This window comes from Bombyx mori, chromosome 22 (assembly GCF_030269925.1).
Source record: "Bombyx mori chromosome 22, ASM3026992v2".
NCBI classification, from domain to species: Eukaryota; Metazoa; Arthropoda; class Insecta; order Lepidoptera; family Bombycidae; genus Bombyx; species Bombyx mori.
In genome coordinates, this window is record NC_085128.1 from 234,241 (window position 1) to 261,679 (window position 27,439).

Below are 27,439 nucleotides of genomic sequence, written 5' to 3' on the forward strand. Positions count from 1 at the left end.
GCTAAAAAAACGTAACATCTACAAGAGCAAATATTTTACACCTAAGTTATTGAACCCAAAAAATAATTTATAATCATGTTTGATTGCGTTCTAGCTGCAGCAAAACAAATCGAATCACAATTTCCTGCTAACTGAGAACGATTTATTAGTTAAGATCGATTTAAAAAAATCGATATTTTTGGTTAAAGCTTTAATTCTTCGAATGGTCGATCTCAGATCAACATCCCTACGACGTAATCAAAGCTTGTTTTTTCGAACAATAAATGAAATGCGCGATAGTGCTACATATTTACTTTTTCTGTTTCATAATAAAATAAAAAATATATTCAATCAGTTGAAATATGCGCAGTGCTTATTACAATGGCTGGATTAAATATTGCTGAATGGACTGCGGACCAAGTAGCTGAATGGATGTCCGGTGAGTGTCCGTTTCATGTTTTGTACAGACGGTGAGTCAGGCTAGACTGCCGGCTCTGGTTAGACAAATAAAACCACTATATATAAGCCGTATAAAGTCTGTTTTTTTTTAAATATGACTCATATTATTCAGTTCTCTGAGACTACCTTATTCTGAATTTTATTGCACATGTAATGTAATAATGAGATATCACTACTGTGATTTGTAAATCATTACTTATTGGAAGCTGTGTTCTATGTTTACATTATCATTTCAGGGCTGGACGCATCTGTTGCCCAGTATGTCCCACAAATGCGAGCCAAAGGCTTAAATGGTACTAGATTATTGATGTTGAGATGTGATGACTTAGAGTACTTGGGCATGCATATCATCGGACACCAAGAGCTCTTGCTAGAAGCTGTGGAACATCTTAGGAACTTTGTAAGTTCTATTAGATAGAATTACAGATGAAAACCTTTATTTTTAACACACTTGGCTAAAACAGTGAAAAAGTACCCGTCGATACGTAATATGCTAATTTTTTATATTTTAATTGTTTATAAATCTCACAATAAACTGAGCATAGCAAGAATATGAGAGGATCTGTTAACAACTGATAGTGACATTAGTCAACATTTGTTAGGTGGAAGAAGTACATTATTTTAGCTCAATATCATGTAAGAAGATTAAATATTTGCTAATTGTAGCTTTGGAAGTTTGTTAATATTAGGGCTTTACTTATAAAGTTACTGTTTTCCAATACTGATCATTTGAAACAATTTTAGTATGGCTGGCAATAAATCAAAATTCAAATGAGTTTGCCACAATACACATCGGCTCTGTATTTTATCGTGATTTAAAAATATTAAAATAGTGCCATTCCTTAAAAAGTGAGTTTAAGTACGCGTAATTGCCTGTACTCTGCAAGCTAAACAGTGAATACCAGCCAACTGTTTAAGGATTTAATGAATAATTGTAAAAATTACTCTAGTGAGAAGAACATCGTTGAGTATCATTTTGTGATCTGATCGAGGGAAAAAATCTACGAGGAGTGAACGGATAGCACAGAGTGTCGAACAAGCATAAGTTAGTGGGTTTGGAAAGAGTTTCCGAAAAATGGTAATAATCTAAGTCCCTTTAATAATTATAATACCCATAAATCGCTACGTCAATTAACGTCATCTGCCGATGCTATCAAACTTCGTCACAACCCAGTCTTCGCATTATCCCGACTACTATTGGCCGCGCATTGAACGTCCGTTGAAATAGATACACCTAAGACAAGAGAGGGTGCCACCAGTATCAAAACAACTCGTTACTCGTTCTATCGTTACGCTATCTAACAATGGAAGAAATTTTAATTGCACTCAGAACCATCCAAAAAGAACTGGATGAACAAAAAGCGGCGAGAAAGTGACAGAACAAGTGACTCAAAACATAAATAAAATACTGGACGAAAAGTTTAATTACTGGGAAGAAAAATTCGATAATCTCAAAGCTGAAGTGCAAAATCAAGGAAAAAGACTGTATGTTTTAGAAAAACAAGCAAGACTAAGGAATGTTGTCTTCTTTGGGGTGGAAGAAACGGAAATTTCATATTCAAACTTGGAAAGAAACTTAGCCAGTTTCATAGAACGTACTTATCTATTAAACTGAATTCTACAGACATTCAGGAGGCTAAGAGAATAGGTAAGAAAGGAGAAAAGCCTCGATCAATTATTGTGACATTTGTAACTTTGGGTTTAAAAATAGATATATACAAAAACAGAGGAAAACTGAATGATACTCCATACTATTTAAAAGAGGATTATCCACAAAACATTTTGGAAAAAAAGGAAGGAACTACAAAAAACAGGTACAGGAAGAGCGAGAGAAGGGCAACACTGCGTTCATCAAGTATGATAAAATGATAGTAATAAATAAGAACAAGAATACAAAAAATACTAATAAAAGAATGCTTTCTGCTTCACCCGAAACCCCCTGTTTTCATTACCGCCCTCAAGATGAGAAAAAGACTCAAGCAAGCAAGAAGAACAAAACACAAGCTCCGATACAAAGATCATCTAGTCTATCGGAGGGTGTCTTGAAACCGGGCATGCTCAACTTCCGCACTAAAAAATACTAACAACGCACTGATTTAGCAGAACAATCAAAACAGGAATATATAGACACTACCACCCCCCTCCCACAAGAAAAACAAGCAAAATACACAAGAAAAACATCTTCCAATACGGTTGGTCCCCGTGGAAGATTATGACCAAAACCCTCCAAGGAATCAAAAACAAAAAAACCTTCAAAAAAAAAAAACCTTCAAAAAAAAAAAAAACCTTCAAAAGAAATTCTACATATTGAAATACAATGTCAGATCACCTATCACATGAACGTTTAATAGAATTAAACGAAATATTGAAAGAATTCATTATAGGACTATCGGAAACAAGACGTAAAATTATACAATCCAGAGAAGATTGGCTATCCTTGGAGGAGGCCTTTACCCGAGAAGAGGTTCTTGCAAGTGGGAAATAATACCTTGTATTATTCAACAGATACATTATTTATTAGTTAAGCATTGCATTAAATTTTTGTTTTTATGTCACTTTTTTATGTCACATGTAAGAAATAAAAGGCTTTTTATTTTTTATTTATTTTATTATTATTTATATATGTAAGGAATTATATTTTTAAATTTAGTCATATGTTCATTGATTATATACTAATTTGACTACATTTGTATCTTTTTCATCAATATGGACAAGATAAAAATACCAGTTATTATGGGATAAGAGTTTCATGTTGGTAGCAATGCTGCAATTTAGCTCACTGCTGTGATGATGTATACAGAGTGAACACTACAACAAATCCCAAGGTTGGTTTTTGTTTGAAGCTTTTTGATCTAAAAAATGAATGTTGTGGTTGCCTGAAAACTAAAGTAAAAAATGACGAATTAAAGGTGATAAGGGAAATTGACAATACTCAACATACTGCTGAGTTATCAACAGCTTTCAACATTAACATTAAAACAATATTCTTATATTTGCCTCAAATTGTTAAGGTAAAAAAATATATTCATAAATGGCTGCCACACAAACTGAACGATCGCCAGCACAAGAAACACATTAAAGTATGACCTGTCTTGCTTAAGAGACACTGAAATGTGGCAATCTTGTCACTTGTGATTCAAAATGGATTTTTTGATAATCAAAATATTATACAGGGTGGCCCATAAGTCCTTTGATATGAAAAAAAATTTATTAAAATAAAACTAATTACATTATGAATTAAATTTTTATTTACATAAAAAGCTTAAAAAACGGGAATTATTTTTTGAAAATAACATCTCCTAAATGTAATCCGTTGCGATCACGGCACTCTTGTAAACGACGTCTAAAATTGTCGATGACTGCGCGGCACGTCACTGCTGAAATGCTTGTCATTTCTCTGCGGATGTTTTCTTTTAGGGCCTCAATTGACCGCGGGTTTGTGTCGTATACTTTAGCCTTAAGGTAGCCCCACAAAAAAAAATCCATCGGGGTCAGATCTGGACTACGTGGAGGCCAGGAAATGTCTCCTCTCTTAGAGATAACTTTGCCAGGAAAAAGTTGACGGATAACGGGCATAGCAGTGTTAGAGGTGTGAGAAGTGGCCCCATCCTGTTGAAACCACGTCCTGGCATTAAAGCCTGAAAAGTTTTGCAATTCTGGTATGAAAAACTCTTCGATCATAGCCACATATCGCTCCGACGTAACAGTAACTGCGCGCCCTCTGCCATCCTCAAAGAAGTAAGGCCCTAGGATACCATGGGCTGACATAGCGGCCCAAACAGTCACTTTCGGACTATGTAAGGGCTTCTGATGCTTAAGTTTTGGATTGATGGGGCTCCAATAGCGGCAATTTTGTTTACTAACATGCCCGTTAAGATGGAAATGAGCCTCGTCAGAGAACATTATGTTATTGAAGGAAGTAAACCGATTCAACATTTCATTCGCATAATTTTGTCTTTGAATACCGTCAGTTTCCTTTAATTCTTGAACCAACTGAATTTTGTAAGGTGCATATGTAAATCTTTCTTCAAAATCCGTTGTAACGATGTCCTGGATACGTTTAATGCTCTGGCGCGCTTACGAGTTGACTGTGTCGGATTTTCGCGAATAGACTGTGTCTCTGTGTCTATGTTTTGTTCCGTACGTGACGTCCTTGGGCGACCCAACCGCGGTTTATCTAACGTCGAACCGGTCTCCTCGAACTTAGCAACCCAGTTCTTAATCGTTTGAAGAGTTGGAGTGTCGTCAAAGTTGTGTAAACCTTTGTGTTCTCGAAATTTACGCCGCGCAACGGTTGCCGAATTGTCGTTTTTATAAAACTCGCGCACACAAAACGCACGGTCCGCTCCGGTAAAACGCTCCATCGCGACTAAATTCCCAGAAACCGAAGTTACTCCCCCCGCTTCCCCTGCACCGCTCACGCGCGCCCTGTTCGTTTTATTCAAATTTTACTTTTCAAAGGACTTATGGGCCACCCTGTATATTGATATTCTATTTAGCGAAATACAAACTAAGCACATATGATGGTTAACATGTCAGTTCATTTGTGTCTCCATTTTGTAGAATCTGCACTTAGTAATTCTTTTTTGAAGAGCAGAATAAGTACCTGCACTAATACACCACTAGTAAGCGTTCATTATATTGGTTAAACCTTGGTTCTGCACCGGGCCAATGCCCCAAACAAAATTCTTAAAAAAGTCATGATAACTGTTTGATGATCTTGTTGGGTGGTCTGGTACATACTAGTACAAATCATCACAGCTTAGATGTGCAAAAAGTACAAAATGCCTTTGAAGAGTTTGTTGGCCCTAGTTGGTACACCTGACGTCTTCAAGAAGAGCATTGAAAAATTACCACAGTGCTGGAAGATATGCACTGATACCATAGGTGCATATTTTGATTGATAGAAATAAAATATATTAAAAAAGAATGATTAACTTTTGTATATACAAAACGGTACATTTTTAGTAAAATACCTACGAGTATTATTATTACTTCATGTCACTCAATGAAATATTTACACACACAAATACAGATACTGGTAAGTTTCTTGTTCTGGCTATTTCACAGGCTCACTATGACCAGTATTCACTCTTCTCTGAAATGAAGTAGATGCATTAAGTATTGGTTTAGTTTTTAAATGTGGATGATATTTTGATAACAAATTTTGCTTTGTTTACTGAGACATGAACATTTTACCATTCCGACAGGAGCCCTCTTCTTCGATATAGCGAAGGCGTTCGACAAAGTCTGGCACAACGGTTTGATATACAAACTGTATAACATGGGAGTGCCAGACAGACTCGTGCTCATCATACGAGACTACTTGTCGAACCGTTCGTTCCGATATCGAGTCGAGGGAACGCGTTCCCGGCCCCGTCACGTCACAGCCGGAGTCCCGCAAGGCTCCGCCCTCTCCCCGTTACTATTTAGTTTGTATATCAATGATATACCCCGGTCTCCGGAGACCCATCTGGCGCTCTTCGCCGATGACACCGCCATCTACTACTCGTGTAGGAAGAAGGCGTTGCTTCATCGACGACTTCAGACCGCAGCTACCACCATGGGACAGTGGTTCCGGAAGTGGCGCATCGACATTAACCCCACGAAAAGCACAGCGGTGCTCTTCAGAAGGGGTCGCCCTCCGAACACCACGCTGAGCATCCCTCTCCCGACTAGGCGCGTCAACACCCCCGCCCCCGCCGTTCGCCCAATCACGATGTTCGACCAGCCCATACCGTGGGCCCCGAAGGTCAAATATTTAGGCGTCACCCTCGACAGTAGGATGACATTCCGCCCCCACATCAAGACGGTACGCGATCGTGCCGCCTTCATCCTAGGACGTCTCTACCCGATGATATGTAGGCGAAGTAAAATGTCCCTTAGAAATAAGGTGACACTCTACAAAACTTGCATACGCCCCGTCATGACCTATGCAAGTGTAGTGTTCGCTCACGCGGCCCGCATACACCTAAAAACATTTCAAATTATCCAATCCCGTTTTTGCAGGATAGCCGTCGGAGCCCCGTGGTTCGTCAGGAACGTCGACCTCCATGACGACCTGGACTTAGAGTCCATCAGTAAGTATCTGCAGTCGGCGTCCATGCGCCACTTCGATAAAGCGGCACGACACGAGAACCCTCTCATCGTGGCCGCCGGTAACTACATTCCCGATCCTGCGGACAGAATGGAAAGCAGTCGACGTCGCCCAAAACACGTCATCTCGGATCCTCCCGATCCACTAACGGTGCTTTTAGGTACTTCAAGCACCGGTCACCGTTCTCGTCGAACCCGTCGCTTGCGACGAAGGGCTCGACGAGTAAATTAACTCTCAGACACAGCCCACTGAGTTTCTCGCCGGATCTTCTCAGTGGGTCGCGTTTCCGATCCGGTGGTAGATTCTGCGAAGCACGACTCTTGCTAGGGTTCGTGTTAGCAACATCGTCAGGTTTGAGCCCCGTGAGCTCACCTACTAAAGTTAGGGTTACGCTGAAATAGCCGCTAGGGCTATCAGCTTAGGTAGGAATAAAAAAACATTTTATGTAGCTCTTGATGGGCAGATTAGTTCATAGCACAGTGTATCAAGTGATTTCAGGAGCTCATAGATATGGCAATGTTGATCCCTCAACCCAGCTGTGGGTATAAGGTTAAACTTTCAATATAATAAAATTGTTATTGCCACATCCACACTGTTTTGTTGCAGACATGAGCGGGCTTGTGTTTACGAAGTGGTGCATGCTAGTTTGACCCTCCATGCTTTATATCCAGCACAACACCACAGGAAAGTGGGGGTGTTTGAATATCAGCACATTTCCAAGAATCTGTTTTGGACAGTAATGTGTCTGGGCTACCCCTCTTTGCCTTTTCATGTTATTAGTTGCTCATGTTTTTTTAAATTTTTAATAAATTTATCTCACGTAAAAGATGTATAAAATAAACATTTTGATTTATTTGTTTATAATATCAAAAAAGTGTTAATTAAGAGGTGAATGGTGTCAGTTGGATGGATGAATGAATTCAGCATAATTTTTAAAGCAGCACTATTAAGCCATATCTATATACAGATATAGTACTTGTTCCTTATTGGTGATAAGATATAATAATATGGTCAACTTTGTAGAGGCAAGAAGCAACATCTTGTCTGCTGAAAACCACTCATGTTTTTCATAGGAAGCATGGGATAGCCATTATACAAAATGAACTGTAGCTTGTTTTTCTGATTAAATTCCTCAGCAATACGAGCTGCTTCGCGAGTGCGTGCAGCAACTGGCAGTGCGCGTGTCGGTGCTGGGCGGCGCGCTGGCGCGGGCACTCCGTCAGCACTCTGAGGCGCGCCTCGACACGCAGACCCTCGCCGACGTGGCGCGCACCGTGCAGGCCGTCAAGCCGCTCGTCTGCTGGCTCGACCGCTGGGGCGTCGGCGCCGGCCTCGCGGAGAGCCGAGCCGCGCTGCTGAAGCTCGCGCTGGAGGCCGCCACCTGTGCGCAGCGGGACCGGTTCGCCGAGCAGCCCGTCCGCACCGTGGGAGCGGCCGCCGCCGCCGCCGCCGCCACCGCCGACTACATCGTGCGCGAGGCGGCCGAGCCCGTCGTGCTGCAGCCCGCCGCGCTCGAGACCGTCGTGCTGCGCCAGGAGGGCCGGCCGCTCGGGTTCGCCGTGGTGCCGTCCTACTGCGGACACAACCAGCTCGCGCACATCAAGTTCGGGTCTCCGGCGCACGCGTCCGGCGCCGTGCACGCGGGGGACGAGCTCGTGCAGGTCGGGGCGCGCTGCGTGCTGGGCTGGAGCGCGCCCGCCGTGCTGCTGCAGTGCGAGCGGGAGGCGCGCCAGCACGACCTCGCGCTCCGGCTGCGGCGCCGCACCGCGCGCACCCCCGCCGCGCACCTGCAGCCGCGCCGCGCCCGCCTGCACATGCACGCGCATCTCGAACGGTACCCGACCTCCCTCGTGCCGTGCTGACGCGCTGACGTGCCGACGTGCTGTACCGCCATATTGTTGCAGTACGTTGCTGGAGAGCCCCCGCGGTTCGATTTTGGCGGCGGTCAACGGTGAGCCGGAGCCCCGGGCGCCGAGCGCGGAGGCCGCGGTCCCCGGGGCTGCTGCGGCAGACGCGAAGGGCGCGGAGGCGGCGGCGGGCGAGTCGTCGGACGAGAGCGAGCCGCTGTCCCCGCCGGCGTCCCCCACCCAGCTGCACCCCGACCGCGCGAGGTGCCGCACTCGCATTACGTTACTTCACTCGTTTTAGATTGTACTAATTATAATTCATTAGTAGTATACTACAAGTGGAAAAAGAACTATTGTGACGCAGGGTAAGCGATCACTGTTCGCTTCATTTTAATGCATAGACGACTGAACCACATCACAGTCCATTTGGTGTTAACTGGTTGCCATAGTTTTATTCGCATTTTTAATTCCTTTTATCATGGAAACCATCCTTGAATATGTGCCAAGTGTGTACTTCGTTAGAAAACTAAGCCAGTTACCTGCGTGAGGGCCCGGGGCCCGTCACGGCGCTATAGACAGTGAAATGCGCTGCTGTTATTTTCAAGAAAACTAATGACAGTGAAACAGGAATATCTAAATAATAGTACATAAACCAGAGACTATCAGAATGTTGTTCGGTCTGTCTGTTTGTATGCATCTCTATCTACCGTCAGTTAAATAGGTTGTCGTTGATATTGTATGTAAATAATAATAAGAAAGGAGTAAGTAGTTGTGTTCCTCGGCGCGTCCGCAGGATGTACCCGCCGAAGCCGCGCGCGCGGGCCCAGCGCCGCCACACCGTCAGCGGCGGCAGCCCCGCGGCGGGCCGGCCCCCGCACTCGCTGGAGCAGGTGCGTGTGTACCCCCGCCCCCAGCCCCCGCCCGCCCCCGCCCCCCCCGCGACCCCACTCACGCGCGCTCGCCGCACAGTTCTTGCAGGAGCTGAGGGCGCAGCAGAGGTCCCGCGGCGGCGCGCGCCCCGGGGCGGACGACGAGCCTGCGCCCTACGCCCGGGACAAGGTAACGACTCCTTTTTGTTGTTTCCTCCTTTGGATTGTTTTATATTATTATGAATTAATTTAAATAATAATAAATTTAATTGCCTTATCCATAATGTCTATAACGGTATAAAATATGTAATATATAAAATGAATATAAGTCTTCAGCCAATTCCGATCATTGAGCGATAATAGGGTAGAGGATCTTCTCTCCGACCTTTAAGCTTTCAACAGGTTTTGTCCGCAAGTCGAAATGTGCCTCGCGAGCGCGCAGCCCGCGTCACCGTTCTGCGCTACGTATTTTATTGGCGCTTCTTGTTTCGTGTACCTACTTGTGTTACTTGGGATATCTATTTCTTGTTTACTTTCTCCTTCTTTCTATCTTTTGCGCTTCGTCATAAATAAAAAACTTTCTTCGTGTCTTTTTGTGTAACTTGTAACGTATTATAAAGACATTATTAATGCCAACCAACGACCAAAATAGTTTATATTGAAGGCCAAAGTAAACCATTACTTGTGTACCTCTCTAACCACTCTACTATAGAAATTATATTTCATCCCAGGGCTATCTTACAGAATGACTCCTCAGAAATAATGGGAGTCTTAACGATGAAAGGAAAGATCTTCCACCGAGCGGGTGATATTTGCTCGGTAGACCGACGGTCCGAATGTTGTTGTTCGGAACTTGTATATATGCGCTTTATCTTGAAAATGTCGTAAGCGAGATCTGTCAATTATCTTGCGTTGTATGATGGCTACCCGCCACACTACGTTGGTTAGAATGAGCTCGTTAACATAAATTGGACTTTTTGGCGGGAACGCGAGGAGTGAAGTTGGGTGACTTGTTTTATTTACGAAAATAAATTTATTATAAAAAAAGAACAATATTCCTAACCTAAAAGTACATGTTATTATCCGCAACACGCTTCGTTAGATTACAGAAATAGAATTTGTTTTATTATGTCTATTTAGTGTTTCTTCAGGTTTAAATGTGTAATAGCGGTGGTTTATTAACTGTTTAATATCTGTAAAAGTGCACAAATGTGGGAAAATGAAACAAAGCCGCTGGACGTAACTTCTCGGGATCCTCCAAAAAGTCCACTGAAAAAATCTCAGTAAATGACCACCACATCCCATATCATTTCATCTCATGTCATTTCATTTCGTTTTCATTTCACTTCATGCTGTTTCATAATAATCAACTTCATTTCATTTCATAATATCATTTTCATATAAAAAAGTTACGTATCATTAAAATAACTTGACCTAAAGGTCTTAGTTACCAGGTCATAAAATCCCTTAAAAAAATTAACATAAATTCGTAACATCGTTAGAGTACAGTGTAGACCTAGAGATATCGTTTGCAGGCCGTGTCGTGCAGCACGGGGCTGGAGCTGTCCCCCCGCCCGCGCACCTGCCTCGGCGTGCTGAGTCCGCCCCCCGCCCCCCCGGCACCCGCCCCCGCCCCCGCCCCGCACGACGACCGCGCCCGTCTCGACAAGAGCCACTCGACCCCGGCATACGACTTCGGCGCGGAGCCGGCCGGGGACTCCGCCGGGGAGCCGCCGCCCTCGCTCGCCACGCAGGTGATCCCGGAGTCTCCGACTGACACGCTGCACGCGGAGAAGGCGGGACAGATTCTCGACTTCAAGAAGTCCAGCTCGCAGATCGGCGAGGCCATCTTGCACCAGCAGCACCGGCGCGCCGCCGACGACACGGAGCACAAGCTCAGCCACAAGAGGCCGGACCCGGCGGAGGGCGCTTCGCCGCCGCCAGCGGGGGGAGGGCCGGGCGCGAGGGACGCAACAACAACTGAGAAAATTTTAGAAACGTTAAACATCGCCATGATGGAGCACCGGCGCCGGTCGGTGCTGGACGGCCGCGCCATCGAGAGCGCCAGGGTCACCAAGCTGTGCACGGGAGAGCGCGGGAACCTCGACGACCACTACGAGGAGAAAGGTTCTCTACCGGCCAGGTATGTTCGTTAGCTTTTTGTAATCGGGATGATGCGCCTATGCAATTTTGACGCCGGGACCTAAAGTCCTGGATTTAATCATGCGCCAGTACTTATTATTATAAATGGTGTACTATAATGTTAACAGAACTGTGGACGGCATGCTGCGTTGTTTCCTTATCATATATGTACGATGTATTCAAACAATATCGACTACCACTATGTGCATATATGTTGCTACTAGATACGGCTACATGCGCAGCACTAGAGCTCCGTCCCCCTCGCCGCGCTCGCGCCCCCCTGCCGCCCCCGCCGGCCCCCCCGCCGCGCCCCCCCCGCTGCTCGTCGCCGAGGCCGGCTCGTTCCCCGTGCTGCGCGCGGTGCCCCGCCGCCCGGACCGCAGCGAGCCCACCTCGCCGCTCAAGCCGATGCGGACCATCGACGCCGGACAGGTAGCAGCACTCTGCTACTAGCGGACTAGTGTAGTCATCTAGCGGAGCTAGCGGTGTGGTGCTCTGCGTCACTCTGCGACTCGCCCACAGCGGGCCCATGCTATAGATCGGCTCGTGTGTTCGTCATCACTGGGGGAGTCGGCGATTGTAAGAATGGTGCTGTTTTATTGTAACATTTTAATTTTAAAACTCAGTTATTCCTCATCACTGGCGTCAAGTAATAATCCGGCTGAAGATGTTGCGTAGTGTGTCACGGTCATATCAATCAGATTTCAGTTCCGCTCCGGCACATCACGAAGCACGATATCAAAATGATCCCGAACGAGGTGATGCACGAGCTGCCGGCCATCAACAGCGAGGCGGACCCCCCGGGCGCCCCCGCGACTCCGCGACCCGTCGACGATCACCACTCCTCACGGCCTCTCGCACTGTCGCCCACTAGTGCCGTGCGAGGCATGTTCCCCTCGTCCAAATCCAGGAGTCTGAAAAAGAAGAGCTCCATACTGGCCAGTGAGTTAATTCCAACAGCACATACAAATTGTCAATTATGAGTAATATAGCTATAAACGTTGATTTGGTATTGTTTTGAACAACGAGTGGCATTGCGTGGCTCAGAGCGCCGGCAGGTGGCGGCGCGGTGGGTGGGCGCGCGCGGCGCGGGCGGCGCGGTGTGGCAGCGCGTGCGGGCGGGGGGCGCGGCGCCGCGCTGGGTGGCGCGCACGCTGCTGCTGGCGCACAACCTGCTGTACGCCTACCGCTCGCCGGAGGTACGTGTCCCCGCCCCGCCCCCGCCCCCCGCGCGCCGCCCCGCCTGTACCCGCCCCCTTTGTGCAGTGCTCGAAGGCGGACTGCATGATCTACCTGGAGGGGTTCACGGTGTGCGCGGCGGGCGAGGTGAAGTCCCGCGCGCACGCCTTCAAGGTGTACCACACCGGCACCGCCTTCTACTTCGCCTGCGAGTCGCGGGACGACATGCTGGCCTGGATCCAGCTCATACACCGCGCCACGATGCTGCCCTCCCTGGGCCACCAGGTACTGTCCACTGAAAAAGTCTCAGTAAATGACCACCATTTTACTGAGATTATATTTCATCCCATATCATCTCATCTCATTTCATATAATTTCATCTCAGTTGATTGATGTCTCAAATTAATCATCCTAATTTCATTTCACTCCATATTATCATTTTTCATAAAAATAAGAATATAAATTAAAATAAGACATGACCTAAATAAAGGTATTAGTTATCAGGTCAAAAAATCCGTTTAAAAAAATAAAAATACTTGTTTCCTCCCTAAATTTAGGGGGGAGAAATACAAAGTTGGGAACCCGGTCGCTTTTGTTTTGTAATAATAGTGGCATATTTTGACATTTTTGCCACAGAGTATAAAAGATCAGCAATGTCGGAACGGCAAAGGAATATTTTTATGCAGTTCGTAAACATGACGCCACCACAACATTTTCCCTTTTTAATTATTTACTCACAAATTAAGTGATGTAAAATTATAAGAATTACATATTTTAGCTCAGAATAAAAAAAATAAAGAAACGATATTTTTATGCATGATGAAGTTTTGAAAGGATAATGTCCATTTTCTTTGGGCGTTTGGGCCCCTAAAAAAAGTTGTCGTGTCATGATGGTTTTAACTTAATTTGATAGACAAAGAAATATCGTTTCATATTCAGAAAACGATTTTAATATTTTCACCCAGGTTTAAGAGAAATCTGTTTTTTTCTGCAGCTAAAATTAAATTGTTGTTTTCTTCGAAAATCGCTCTCATAATTAATTACAGTGTTAAATAAGTGAATTGTGGTTAATGTTGCTAGAAATAAGCCCTTATGTACGTTTTATTATTATTATATCCTCATATTAATAATAAAATGAAGGTGGTTTCTGAGAATGGACTTCATTGACCCTTCTTTCGGAAATGAAAATCCAGAAGCCAGCAACGATATTGCTGTTGTTGTTTTTGAATTCGCCAATAGGCAGGCAAAGAGCGTAACCTAAACAGCCTAGTCTGTCGTAGTTATATTATTTTTATGTTAATAAAAAGCCGGTGTATCTCTTTTTATTGCTTTTTTGGAGTTTTGACGTCAACTCGACGAATAGCACATTGACTGAGCGTGAGTTTCCGCAGACCTTTTATCTTGAAAAAAAAAAAAGAAACAGTCACTGCTATGTTAGCCACAGTTTTATTTCAATATCCACAATCGTGAATAACGGTTATTGACGTTTAATACATCAAACAACACCCAATTTATATATTATACATCACAATAAACTATTAAAAAAACATTAAAATAAAACTTCAAGTGACGCTTCACTCGGGTTGCTGCCAAAACTCTGACCATAGATAATAAGAATAAGTAATGGTGGGCCATTGAGATTTTTACTAATGGAATCATTAATGTCTAAAAATGTTAAATAATTCATGGTTTTAAGTAATAATTATTATTACAATATATAAATATTGAATTGAACAAAAATAAACTAAAAAAGTCTGTGAATTATAACCGTTCCGTTAGCTTTTTTTTTAATTTGTTGTTCAAGTCAACATCTCTTTCTTTTGGCAGCATTTAGGTTTACTATAAGTCTGTATGGGCTAGCCCTTTGTCTGCCTATTAGCGAATTTAAAAACTATGAATGATGGATGTACTCAGTTTTCGGATGTTATCAAATAAGTAATTTATTTTTTTGTAAAACAATGCCAGGGTGAAAGAAATTTTGATACATAAACTAAAGAACGTGAAAAAATAAGGCATGTTTTTCAAGTACAAATAGTTTTGACACAAAATTGGCCCACTTTTGGGCATTGTCCTATTGTCAATTGAATTGTGTTATTGTAGTATTAAAGGACACAATTTGTATAAGATGAGTTGCCCACACAACATACGTGTTTCTGTCGCGTGCTTGCAGCTGGACGTGTCCAAGCAGTTCTCGGAGACGGACTACTCTGAGACCGAGTCCGACAGCGAGAGCCCCGACAAACGGAGCGAGAAGGAGAAGGAAAAAGATAAAGAAAAGGACAAAGATAAGGAAAAAGAGAAAGACAAAGATAAGTCCAAGTTCGGTTCCTTAAAGAAACTAACCCACATGATGCAGCGCAGCGAGTCGCAGGAGATCGTCAGCCACTCCTCCACCAGCCTCGACAGGAAGTACCTGAGGTTCTTCCTCAGGAACAAGAGCAAGGACGAGACCAAACCAGCCAAGGTCAGTCGAACGCCGTCTCCGGCCACGCTCGTGGCCCCCCCTGTCCCATACCCGCCAGTTCTGTACTGCGCACTGTGACCTGTCGCAGAGCAAGCCGGCCCCCCCGGAGCAGGCGCGTGGCCCCCCGGAGCAGGCGCGCGGCCCCCCGGAGCACGCGCGCGGCCCCCCGGAGCAGGCGCGCAGCCCCGCCCGCGCCCCCCCGGAGCCGCTCGCCAACAAGATACCGAAGCCGATCAACTACATCCACGCTTCCAACCCGAACCTGCTCGATTTTGAGAAGAGCGACTTTGTGACGCGCCCCACGCTGCGGGTCCCGCGCCCCGAGCCCAAGGTCAGCGCCGCTCACACGCACGCACACGCACGCACGCACACACGCGCGCCGCCCGCGTGCTGACACGGTTAAGTCAACCGGGCTCAAAATCCCGTAAAGTTTTGTAAATTGATTGAGTGAATCAGAAAAACAATTAGTTCGATAATTTTTACATTACTACTACTACTGCAGCTACTTTTACACTGCGGGACATAATGTTCTGTTAACTTGAAACACACTCTAAATCGAGGTACGAATTGTTGGATCTTGCAGCACGCACCGGTACGCACCGGGACACCAGTACGGCATTGTATGGGAAACATAACATTAAGATAAAGATAAAGAAGCCTTTATTAACAACCTTAATTCATATTTAGGTACATTTTTCTTTTCATTTGACATCCGCTAAGATTGTTTTGCTTTCGCATAGACCTCCCCCAAATCCTGCCATAAGTTCCGGTCGTGGCATTTCCTCTTCCACGTAGAGCAGGTCCTCTCGCAGGTCTGCTGGAAGAGATTTCTCAAAGAAATAAGCAGTGCCTTTGTACATAATTTTCCTATTACTCTGTACTGTGTCTTGTTTTCTGTGTGTACAAAAATAAATAAATAAATAAATAAAATAAATAGAGCCTGCAACGGCTTTTATATCGTCTACCCACCTTTGGAACGGTCGTCCTTTTAATCTTTTCCCCTTTTGAGGGTACCATTCAGTTACTAATGTAGCCCATTTTTCTGTTTTGCTTCTTAATAAATGACCTATCCATTTCCACTGTAATTTTTTAATTGTGTATGTATGATACATCCGTTACTTTTGTTTTCATACGGATATCTTTTAATTTTATTTTATCCTTTATTTTAGCATGTAGCATGCTTCTCTCCATACTATGTTGGCATGTCTGCAGTTTTTTGATGTTCTTCTGAGTTAGAGCCCAGGTCTGACACCCATACGTCATAGTCGGAAGTATATTTCTATTAAATACTTTACTTTTGAGTGGTAGTGGAATAGACCCGTTTTTTGTTATTACTTACATACATATTTACGAACATAACATTAAGAGCATCTTATTCATAATCTAAATTACAATTAATCTGTTGTCCTCAAAGTCGACGGCCGCGCCCCACTGCAGTCCCGGCCTGTAATGTCGCGGGCGGAGCCCGTGCCGTTGTTAAATTTTTTTTGCAAAGTTATTTGAATTAATGTTATATTAAATGACTGTCTCTTGGGGAAAAGCGATTTTAGTCTTTTCCTAGTACTAAAGAGTATCTCCCATCTCCTTTCACGGCTCGGAGACTGTTTTTTTTGCTTTTATGGTTGGATGAGCTCACAGTCCACCTGGTGTTAAGTGGTTACTGGAGCCCATAGACATTTACCACGTAAATACACCACCCACCTTGAGATATAAGTTCTAAGGTCTCAGTATAGTTACAACGGCTGCCCCACCCTTCATACCGAAACGTATTATTTTACTGCTTCACGACAGAAATAGGCAGGTTGATGGTACCTACCCGCACGGACTCACAAGAAGTTCTACCACCAGTAATTACACAAATTATAATTTTGCGGGTTTGATTTTTTATTACATGATGTTATTTCTTCACCGCGGAAGTCAATCATGAATTTTTGTTGAGTACGTCTTTCATTGGAAAAATTGGTCCCTGCCTGCGGGATTCGAACACCGTTGCATCGCTAGATACGAATGCACCGGACGTGTTATGCTTTAGGCCACGACGACTTCAAAACGACTGTCTCGCTGTAGCGCGGGTTGCTTGTTGCAGCTGGACAAGGGCCCGGGCGCGGTGACGCTGGAGCAGTTCATGCTGGAGAAGCAGGCGGAGGAGCGGCGCCAGCTGTACTCCGAGCGCGTGCTGCTGGGCGTGCGCCGCGACCTGCAGACCAGGCTCGACAGCATCGGTGCGGGCGCTGCAAGCTATTTATTTACTTATCCCATTCAATTCAAAAGTCACGCTTACAGTTTGCACCAAAACGCCTGACTGGTTAACACAAAAAACATTGTTAAAATTATTAAGTACTATTATTATGCTAAAGATAGCATTATTTTGGAAAAAAGTGTTCCCCAACTATCGGCAAATACGTCACAGCGCAATCGCTCTGGCCGCTGGACAGCTCCTAGCTCCACGGGTCCTCAGCCCCGCCCGCGCGTGCTGTTGCCCGACGAATAGTGTCGTTTGCCAGTGCAGCGCAGTGCCAAGGAATTATTGACTCTATTCTGTAATAAAGAACAGTAACGTACGAGTAGATGCAACTTAAGTTGCAAGTACTTAACGCTGCGTTTTAACGTCGCGCTCTGTGCACGTCACACAAATTGACTAGACGAGCCCAACGCTCCTTGACGCAACGTAACATTCGCCAAATCATAGTGCTCTCCGTGCAGTGTGAAAATTTAAAGATATTAAGATGTCGAATGATTCAGATGTGGCATTGTATAAGCGCGAGTATTTTCCAACTAATTCTATCAATTTTTCGGGCATTATCCAGTATTTTAATACATATTCACTCGGACGCTAAAATAAAATTTGTAAAAAATAACAACGCCTGACGTCTAGCGTCCTAACGCGGCCTTAGAGCGCTGCGTACTGCTAGCGCTGGCGCTCGGTCTGACACTTTATTACCATACTAGTACAACACATCTCGGCGTCGTAGCGCGCCGTCAGTTTAGCGTTCTGACGCGCGCTAAGTACGCGTTCTGTGTGAAAAACACCTATTCTCCGCTGAACCCCTCAGCCGCCGCATACAAACCCTAATGGTGTTGCAGGCCGGAATGCACCTTCCTCGTTTCATTTTAAATTATTTCAATACATTTTCACGTCACAGCTTATTGAAGTAAACCATTGTAATAGTTCCAGATGTAATCTACGGGGAAGTGCGAACGGGAAGCAACTCTGCAGTGCAGGGGCGCGCTCTGCCCTCCGCGCCGCCCTCCGCGCCCTCCGCGCCCACCACCGCACCCTCCGCCCACAGCAGCACCACCCCCAAGCCTGTCTCCGTCAGAGGGAGGGACGGGTGAGTGGCATATGATGTCCGCCGGCGGAGACTAGTCCCCACGCTGAGTCAATGTTGATAAATGTAATTTCCCAGATACGAGAGGCTGGTGTACCGCGCGGAGGAGAAGCCTGCCTGGGGAAGGAATCACAAGGTGAATATGACCATGTTTGTGGTAGTCTACATAAGGCAAATAGTACAATGCGGCCCGGGAACGGCCGCTCGGGTCGAAATATGGCCACTACCCTTCAAAAACTTTATCGAATAAAATAGCTGAACAGCGGGTAGGATCTGTCTATGAAATTACAATGATTATTTTAAAATCGATAGTTTGATAACTATGTACATACAATTAACTCTGCCAGATATCTACAGTTTAATTAATCCTATTTTGATTTTCTTTAGCATTTTTAAACTTTCGATCAAAAGAGATCCAGAAACAAAACAGCGTTGTTTCCGAACTTCAACAAATATATGCCTATACGAGTATAACTAAAGAAGGAAATAAATTGGTATAGTTCTTAATTGTGAGCAAGAAACATAAACTGATGAGAAGACGGTAATGACATTAAAAATAAATAATTAAGTTAAAGGAGGTATAAAAAATAATAAACACTAACATAATTGAAAAAAAAACATATAAACCGTTCATTAATTATTTCTAAAACCTTCTCTAAAGGTTTTCGATTTGATATGAATGTTCAGAACATATCGGGTCGTAACTTGGCCCAGGGACACGTTTATTCTGGCCGGGCGGACCCGCGCGTAGCGGCGCGTCCGTATTGATGTAGAGAGTTTAAACACGTCATTTCGGATCCTCCCGATCCACTAGCGGTGTTTTTATGTACCTCAAGCACTGGTCAACGTTTTCGTCGAACCCGTCGCTTGCGACGAAGGGCTCGACGAGTAAATTAACCCATAGACACAGCCCACTCAGTTTCTCGCCGGATTTTCTCAGTGGGTCGCGTTTTCGATCCGGTGGTAGATTCTGCGAAGCACGACTTTTGCTAGGGTTCGTGTTAGCAACAACGTCAGGTTTAAGCCCCGTGAGTTCATCTACTAGTTAAGGTTCCGCTGAAATAGCCTCTCAAGGCTATCAGCTTAGGTAGGAAAAAAAAAAGATGTAGAGCTAATGTTCGGGGATGAGTCTTGGGGCGGTCTGGTGTGTACTGACGCGCGTGTTGTGCAGGTGCACAGCGCGCTGCCCGCCGCGCCGCAGTCGCCGCGCGCTCGCACCACCGACAGGTACATATTCTATTATTCTATTTTGCTAAATTGTCAGTTAAAGTGACTGAACTTTTGTACTTGTCCGGTAGTTTGACTCAGAATGAATTGTAAAGAGATCGCAGTTAGCATTCGTAAACGTTTAGTCTTGCAACAAGATGAGGTTGTGTCGCCGCGAACTGTATGTCGTGTTGTGGTCCGCAGCTGGGCCGGCGCCGAGGGCGGCGTGTCGCGGCTCCGACTTGTCTTCGGCGCGCACGTGAGTACGCACACGCACGCACGCACACGCACACGCACACACGCAGACGCTGTACTGTACAATCGAGACTTAAAATTCACTTGAATCATTCGGCGTGCGCGCCCCGGGACCCGGAGGCGAAGGCGCTCGCCGCCGACTAAGCGTGGCGAGGCGGGCTCCGCGTCCCGGGGAAGGAGCGGTGAGAGCGCTCCGTGCTGGAGCCGCGGTCTCGCCACTCGGTGAATCCGTCCGCCGGTCTTCGGACCATCGTCTCACCTCCCGGTTGATGTAAGTGCTCACCGCCCATGGCTGGGTCCCTCTCCGCATTAATTCACCGCCGTCGAGCCGGAGGACGGAAAAGGGCTTTCGCTTGGCTCTCACCCTTTTTATTGGGAGCCGGAGCGGCTTGACAAGCTAACCGCGAGAATCCCCCTACTCTGCCGGGATTCTGGACTCCCGCCGGAAGTCGGACGTTGGGTGAGAGATTGCAAGGGGAGTCGTTTGGTGGGTAGGACCCTAAAACATTCTTGGGCTTGACATCTGCGAGTCGTCAACACCCGCGCGCCCCTTAGACGCGAAAATGTCATGTATAAGGTACTGCCCCTGTCTGAAAAAACAAAAAGATTGATGGAATTTACGTTGTTGATGTCTACAGGCTCTGGAACGACTTAAAACCAAGGGGGCCGTAAGCTCATCCACCCATCGATAAAAAAAGGTGATAGATGTCTCCGTTGTGCTTTTTCTGTCGTGAAGCCTTCGTGGGTTCAGAGTTAATGGTCGAATATCCGGTGTAAAATAATAGTCAACGCGCGTCAAAGGGATACTTAGTATTTTATTCAATTAAAATTGGTTTCCACACGGGACTTCAGATATCAACACCTCGTTACGGTACTATTCAGTGGTATCTCTGATGGTATTTCATGGTATTTGTGATCCAAACAAGGTCCGTTCCTCCGCCAACACGACTTCCGCCCAAAGCGGATTGACTGCCCCCAGTACACGGCTCCCCCGCGCCGCATGCTCCATACAAGGGCTTAACTCGATATTAACTGATAACTTGTTTTAAAACTAATTTGAAACCAAACTACTGTGTGCTTACTGCGAGTTTTTTAACGTTTGCCTACGTTTGCCGCTAGAGGCGCTGTTCCAACTCCATACTGATTTGAGTTAACTTTTACGCTATCGAGAACGTTAAAAAACTCGCACTAAGCACACTGAAAACTGTAGAAGGTAAGCTAAAATCTTGACTAGGGTTACGCCGCACAAATATTAGGGGTTAAAGTATAAAATTGCCGACTTGTACTAAAAAATTGAAATTCGTTTTTTTTTCATTCAACATATTTATTTAATCAAAATATCTACCATTATTATCTATACATTGCTGCCATCTAATAGGAATGCGATAGAACTCTGGTGATCTAGATTCTACAAACTGTGTGAAAGCATTTTGTACTGCCTCCAGGAAAGAAAACTTTTTATCACGTAGAAAATTGTCCAAATCACGAAAAAAATGGTAATCCGCTGGAGCAAGATCTAGCGAATACGGAGGATGATATAAAACGGCAATTTAATACTTTAACCCCTATTATTTTAGATCTAATTTCTTATTTGAAATTTAAATTTGGAATAATCCAATGTTATTAAGACCAATAAAATAAGTTTTCTTCTAGACTTTCAACTCCCGGGCCGCACTACGGTTTTTCCCGGAGCGGTTAACCGCTATAACCGCGAAACCGCTCAAGACGCACACACTGCAACTATAAACCACCCGCGACTTTCAGTTTAAAGATGGATTTCAAAAGAGCAGTATGTATTGTTGCTCTGGTACGAAGACATAGAAAAAATAGACGTCAACGAAAATTTCACAAACATTGGGTCCGTCCACTTACTAGCCGTAGTTTGGAGTAAGGATTTTTTTAAGAAATATCAAAGCTTAAGAAAACATCCAGAGATATTTTTCAATAACTATCGGACGTCAGTCAGTCAACTTCGATAAAATTTTGGTCAATGTAGAAATTTTGTCATGTGCGTCCATAAATGATACCTTCATGGATGCAAAATGTTCGTGATGACCGCGCGGTCACGCATCGTGCGTGCACGCCCACCTGGTAGTTCTATGGATTATAAAATTCGTTGCGTTTTATTTCGCGATAATTTTCGATTTCGCGGTTTTAAAATTAGTTATGGGAAAAAACCGTAAGTGCGGCCGCTTGTATTCGTTTTCCTATTTCATAAACTCTAACGGTTTTGAACTACTGCGGTTTAATCATAGTGCGGCCTAGGCCTAACGGTACTCAATCAAGAATAACCACCTCACACACACACACTACAATACACTAATATTCTGTTATTAATGTTCTATTACAATTTGGTATTGTTTGCAGCAGAGCGGACCCCGGGCGGAGTACCCGCACCTGGTGTGTCCCCCCACGTTCCGCGCGGAGACCTACTCGCTGCAGCACGCGCCCGCGCCCGACTCATAGACCCGCGCCCCCCGACCCTCCCGACCCCGCGACCCCCCCGACCCCCCGGGACAGTGTCGGGGGACACTGTCGACGTGTCTCCACGCACACACACAATACACACACAATACACACACAACACACACACACAACAATAAACCAAAGATTTTTTAACCTCGGTAATAAAATTTAGTGTGAAAGAAGAGAAAGTAACACAGGTAGTGTGTTGCGGTGGGCAGCAGCCGGCGGCCGGCGCTCCGACACTTTGCTGTTTTTTAAAGTTCGTAGCGTTAATCTTTTTATGAAGTACAAGAATAGAAGCTCAATTGTAGAGTCTTTATATTATTATGTTATCAGGTATTTAATTCAGTACAAGCTTCATGCGGCCGATGCTTGGTACAATCATTTCACATCACCACGTTTTGACTACGATGTCCCCCGCACGCGACCCCCCCGCATGCGCCCCCTCGCCCCCCGTGGGGGGACAGGTGCGGGGGACGGGTCTCGGGGTCGATTGTAACGAACATAGTTTGCTTGAATATTGATATTACATTGACAAGATATCTAAAGATATTGATTGTGGAGCATCATACGAAACGATATTAAACCTTTACAGTAAGTATTTTCTTGTTCAATTACTTCAAATCAAAATACATAAACGAGTACTACATTTTATTTCGTGTTTACGCTGTCTGTGTGCTCAGTTACTTTAATTGTTGTTATAAGATTTAAACTCTTTTTGCATTTTCATTTTTGATTTAAATTAATACATAACATTTTTAATTTTAATTCAAATGTGCACACACGAACTGCCACAGACAGAGGGGGTGCCCCGGGGGAGGAGAATGTTAGTCAGATTAAATAAGTTCCTTTTCATGTAATTATTGATTTGTAAAAATTAAATTTACATCTGTTTTATTAGCTTCTTATTTATTATGATTATTTTGTATGGGTAAGCACGCGCCCCCCCGCACCGGCCGCGCTGTTGTTACTTCAGATGTGTGAACACGATGTAATGAATACCTTTCGATTTTTATAATAAACGAATTTGACTACTTAACGTTCTTATAAATCGCATACTTAAATATTTTATATATACATTATGTAAGCATATAAAAATGTTAATAAATAAAGTTTTACTCATAATAAAGTGTTATTTAATTAAAACGATCTATTATTTTGTGATCTAAATGATATAGATTAGTACTTTCCCAGGAGGGTTCAGCTGCTATATAGATGAGGTTCATGAGCCTCTAAGTTGGAGCCACTGAAAAGATCCAGCGAGTAACTCTGTGGGTTGTGTTGTGTGACGGGGAGGGTGACTGGTGCTTGAAGAGCCTGATTCTGGGGGATCTGACAAAACATGATTCGGGCGACGACGATTTTGCGTTGCCCCGTCGCCGGGGTCGAAATTGTAAATAGCGGCGGCCACGATAAGGGTTCTATCGTGTCGCGACGCTTTTCAAAGTAGCGCCCTGACGCTTCTTTTAGATACTTACGCATCGGTTCTATGTTTAGATCATTGTGAAGATCGACGTTCCTCACAGAGCACGATGCTCCGTCGACTATCCTGCAGAAACGGGATTGGATGAGCTAGAGGGAGTACGTGCATGGGGGCCGTGTGGGGGAACACTACACTTGCATAGGTCATGATGGGACGTATGCAAGTTTTTTAGTGTCAATTTGTTGCAAAGGGATAATTTTCTCCGCTTGCAGATCATGGGGTAGAGTCGACCAAGTAGGAACGTGGTTTAGTCGCGTTGTGGGATCGAATGCCATCCCTCTGTTAAGGGTGACTCCTAGGTTTTATTTTATTTTAGAAGACCACAAAGATATTGAAGGTCTGTTTTGAGGCACAGTATCTAATTTTGGACGAGATGCTAGCAGTAGCGTCGGGAGGGTGAATTGGACTGTGTGGAGGCGATGGGCAGCGCGGCTAGGACGCACACTACCGTACATGACCCCTCATCATCAGGTGAGCGGCATGCACACGTCTATATTCGAAAGTTATAAGAAACCCGCCACTTCGATAAAGCGGCACGACACGAGAACCCTCTCATCGTGGCCGCCGGTAACTACATTCCCGATCCTGCGGACAGAATGGAAAGCAGTCGACGTCACCCAAAACACGTCATCTCGGATCCTCCCGATTCACTAACGGTGCTTCTAGGTACTTCAAGCACCGGTCACCGTTCTCGTCGAACCCGTCGCTTGCGACGAAGGGCTCGAGTAAATTAACTCTCAGACACAGCCCACTGAGTTTCTCGCCGGATCTTCTCAATGGGTCGCATTTCCGATCCGGTGGTAGATTCTGCGAAGCACAGCTCTTGCTAGGGTTCGTGTTAGCATTGTCGTCAGGTTTGAGCCCCGTGAGCTCACCTACTAGTTACGGTTACGCTGGAATAACCTCTCTAGGCTACCAGCTTAGTTAGGAAAAAAAAAACCAAAAAAAAAAGAAAATAAGAAACCCGAGAGAACGTGAAGCTTGTGAATTAGGTATAAATTATCAATATTGTAAACACGCGTAGATCGTTCACACTTAGAATTTTAAGATATAATAATAGAGATTATTAAATCCCTCACCGTCAATATAAGACGAGGAAGTACACTTGTGTATTCATTAATTCACTAGGTGGCACTCCGAGCTCCGAGCCCCGGACATTAAGAAGAACAAAAGTGAGAATTAATCTCGTGCTTCGTAGCTTATAATTAACATAATTATATAGTCGGACCTTCCCGATGTAGGGAGGTGCCCGTGCTCTAATGTCATTACCATTCATTTAAAGAGTATCCCATCAGAATGACGTGTACGTTCATTACGTAAGATTATTGAGTTAAGCGCCTTATTAATGTCATTATAAATCTAGATTTACTTTTATCTCGTAGGTTAGTACCAACCAATGTTAACTTTGTATAAGAGATGTGTTGGCGCGTCTGAACAGCGCTGATATTTATTGGCCAGATTATTATATCATAAATGTTTCATAGTTCATTAATGTTCTGTTCTTCATTGTAAATTATAATATACCTACCACTGGTGGGCTACTAGGCATATTTACGCCGCGAAGCAGTAATGCATTTAGGTTATATGGCGCAGCCTTTGACCTGTTCAACTGAAACTTAGAGTTTATATCGCAGGGTGGCGGCATTCACTTAACACCAGGTGGGGCGTGAACTTGTCCAACCATCCAAGCAGTAAAAAAAAGAATTAGTAGTTACTCGCGAAATTGTTTGAAATGAAACCAATAAAATTGAAAGTAGTCGACTACAAGTACATAATGTAGCGTGCAAGTTATGTGGAGCGCTCTACTAAGTGGATAGCGCTCACTTAGGAGCGATAAAAGTCTGCGCGGAGCGACTTCAGTTGTATGCAAATAAATGCAATTACGAGAACGCTGCATATTCACGTGAGCACAAACGGCTCAAGTAATTTCAAGACTTAAAACTTTATAGTGTTTTTAGTATCTCAGTGAGAGCTTTGCGCACTAGTGAGTGAATTTTCGTAAATGAATTTAATGCTTAGTGTGCATGTGGATTATGTATGGAAGCTGTTTGGGAAAAAACATGCATCCTTTTCTTTAGATGTTAAATAATTTAATACATACAATTTTTGTCTTTTAAGTTATAAGCACATTGAGGTAGATGAGCAACGGTCTCGACTGTTAAAACTTGTGTTCTTGACTGCTTTAATAATTAATGGTGTTTGTTTGTTGTGCGAGACAATCATGAAAGTCCTTATTCGACAGGTAAGAGGACATCGCACGTGCTCCTCGCACGTGTTTATGGTTGGTACTAGTCAGTAAACTATTGATATTAGTTATTTCCAACCACCATACAACTTTTCCAAAACTAGGTATTTACAGAAACTTTTCTTAATGAATACGCAATGAGTGTGTGGCACAAACAAAAGTACAGTAAGATCTGTCTCCAGCCCCGAAGACTTAAGCCAGTAGGTAAGCGTAGCTAAGCGAAGTTAATTTGAAAGTGTCGAGTTAACTTGTCGTTATGGGATGAGCTGTAGCTTCTGTACGAATAGAGAATGCGGGTCAAATACCATTTGCATCTTTCACTTATAGGTAATCCGTAATATTGATTTCTATTATTATAATATCCACATTCATCTAAATGACTTACAAATACCTATATGCGTGATGTAACAAATATTTTGAATATTAAAGGAATTTGTCCAGCTTGTCTCAGCTTGGCTGACTTTGAATGTCTGTTTTAAACAAATTCTAAAACCTGACTTGTGCATTCTGGTTTTAAAAATATTGTATTGCTATTTTTTTCGCATTTTTAAATATAATAAACGACCGATTATTTTTATTTAATCAGTTTGTCACTGTACTATAGGTTCAAATTCTTATTGAAGGTATTTTATATAAGTAGTATAATGTCGATATACCTACACGGTTCAACTTGGTATTATTAACCTTGCGGATTCATATTCCGTTAAACTGTAAATAAAATAAATAATAATTAATAATACATAAAAAATGATGTCTTTAAAAAAGAAATTTAATCTGTTTGCAAGAGAGACACAAGAATTGCTCCAAATATTGATTGACGTAAGTACGTGCAAATGATGCAGCATGCTCGCAACACTAGGCTGTGATAATCTGTTTAGTTTGAGACCCGAGCCCGCATCCGAGGTCCGGTTGCTAGTCTTGCAACTCTGTCGTGTCTCAGCTTGGTTATCGCCGTCTATTGATTCGACATATTTGCTGAGACGAGCACATAGCGCGAAGTGTAGTACAACTGTTGCGTGTACCGAAACGGGAGTTGTTAGTGAGTTCACACTGTAGGTATGCACTCGCGATGCGACGCTGAGACTGTTTCGTCCCGCGCTCCAACATTACTTATGTGAACACACTCTTATAATACAATAGAATTGAGACTTCAATCACCTTTTTTTTTTATTGCATAGGTGGGTGGACGAGCTCATGACCCACCTGATGTTAAATGGTTAGCGGAGCCTATAGACATCTATAACGTAAATGCCGCCACATACCTTTGAGATATGAGTCCTAAGGTCTCAGTTTTTACAGTACAACGGCTGCCTCGCCCTTCAAACCGAAACGCATTACTGCTTCGGTTTGAAGGGTGGGGCAGCCGTTGTAACTATACTGAAAAGTCATATCTTAAGGTGGGTGGTGGCATTTACGTTG

General features: G+C 44.2%; 1 protein-coding gene across 2 annotated transcripts; it reads left to right on the forward strand.

Annotated features, from left to right (window-relative positions):
* The first annotated feature begins 205 nt into the window (after positions 1 to 205).
* On the forward strand, positions 206 to 23,421 carry LOC101745226 (uncharacterized). Of its 2 annotated transcripts, none has more exons than XM_038018787.2 (19): positions 206 to 418; positions 675 to 838; positions 7,672 to 8,369; positions 8,440 to 8,646; positions 9,176 to 9,272; positions 9,352 to 9,441; positions 10,787 to 11,394; positions 11,618 to 11,825; positions 12,095 to 12,335; positions 12,441 to 12,592; positions 12,660 to 12,857; positions 14,743 to 15,036; positions 15,125 to 15,367; positions 17,123 to 17,258; positions 18,206 to 18,368; positions 18,444 to 18,501; positions 19,537 to 19,592; positions 19,776 to 19,830; positions 22,194 to 23,421. In XM_038018787.2, exons 1-19 carry the CDS (start codon positions 361 to 363, stop codon positions 22,290 to 22,292), a joined length of 3,825 nt encoding a protein of 1,274 aa, XP_037874715.1. In that variant the 5' UTR covers positions 206 to 360; the 3' UTR covers positions 22,293 to 23,421. The 2 variants fall into 2 exon arrangements, with proteins under 2 accessions (XP_037874715.1, XP_037874716.1); XM_038018788.2 differs by having other exon boundaries at positions 22,197 to 23,421.
* Positions 23,422 to 27,439: the final 4,018 nt, after the last annotated feature.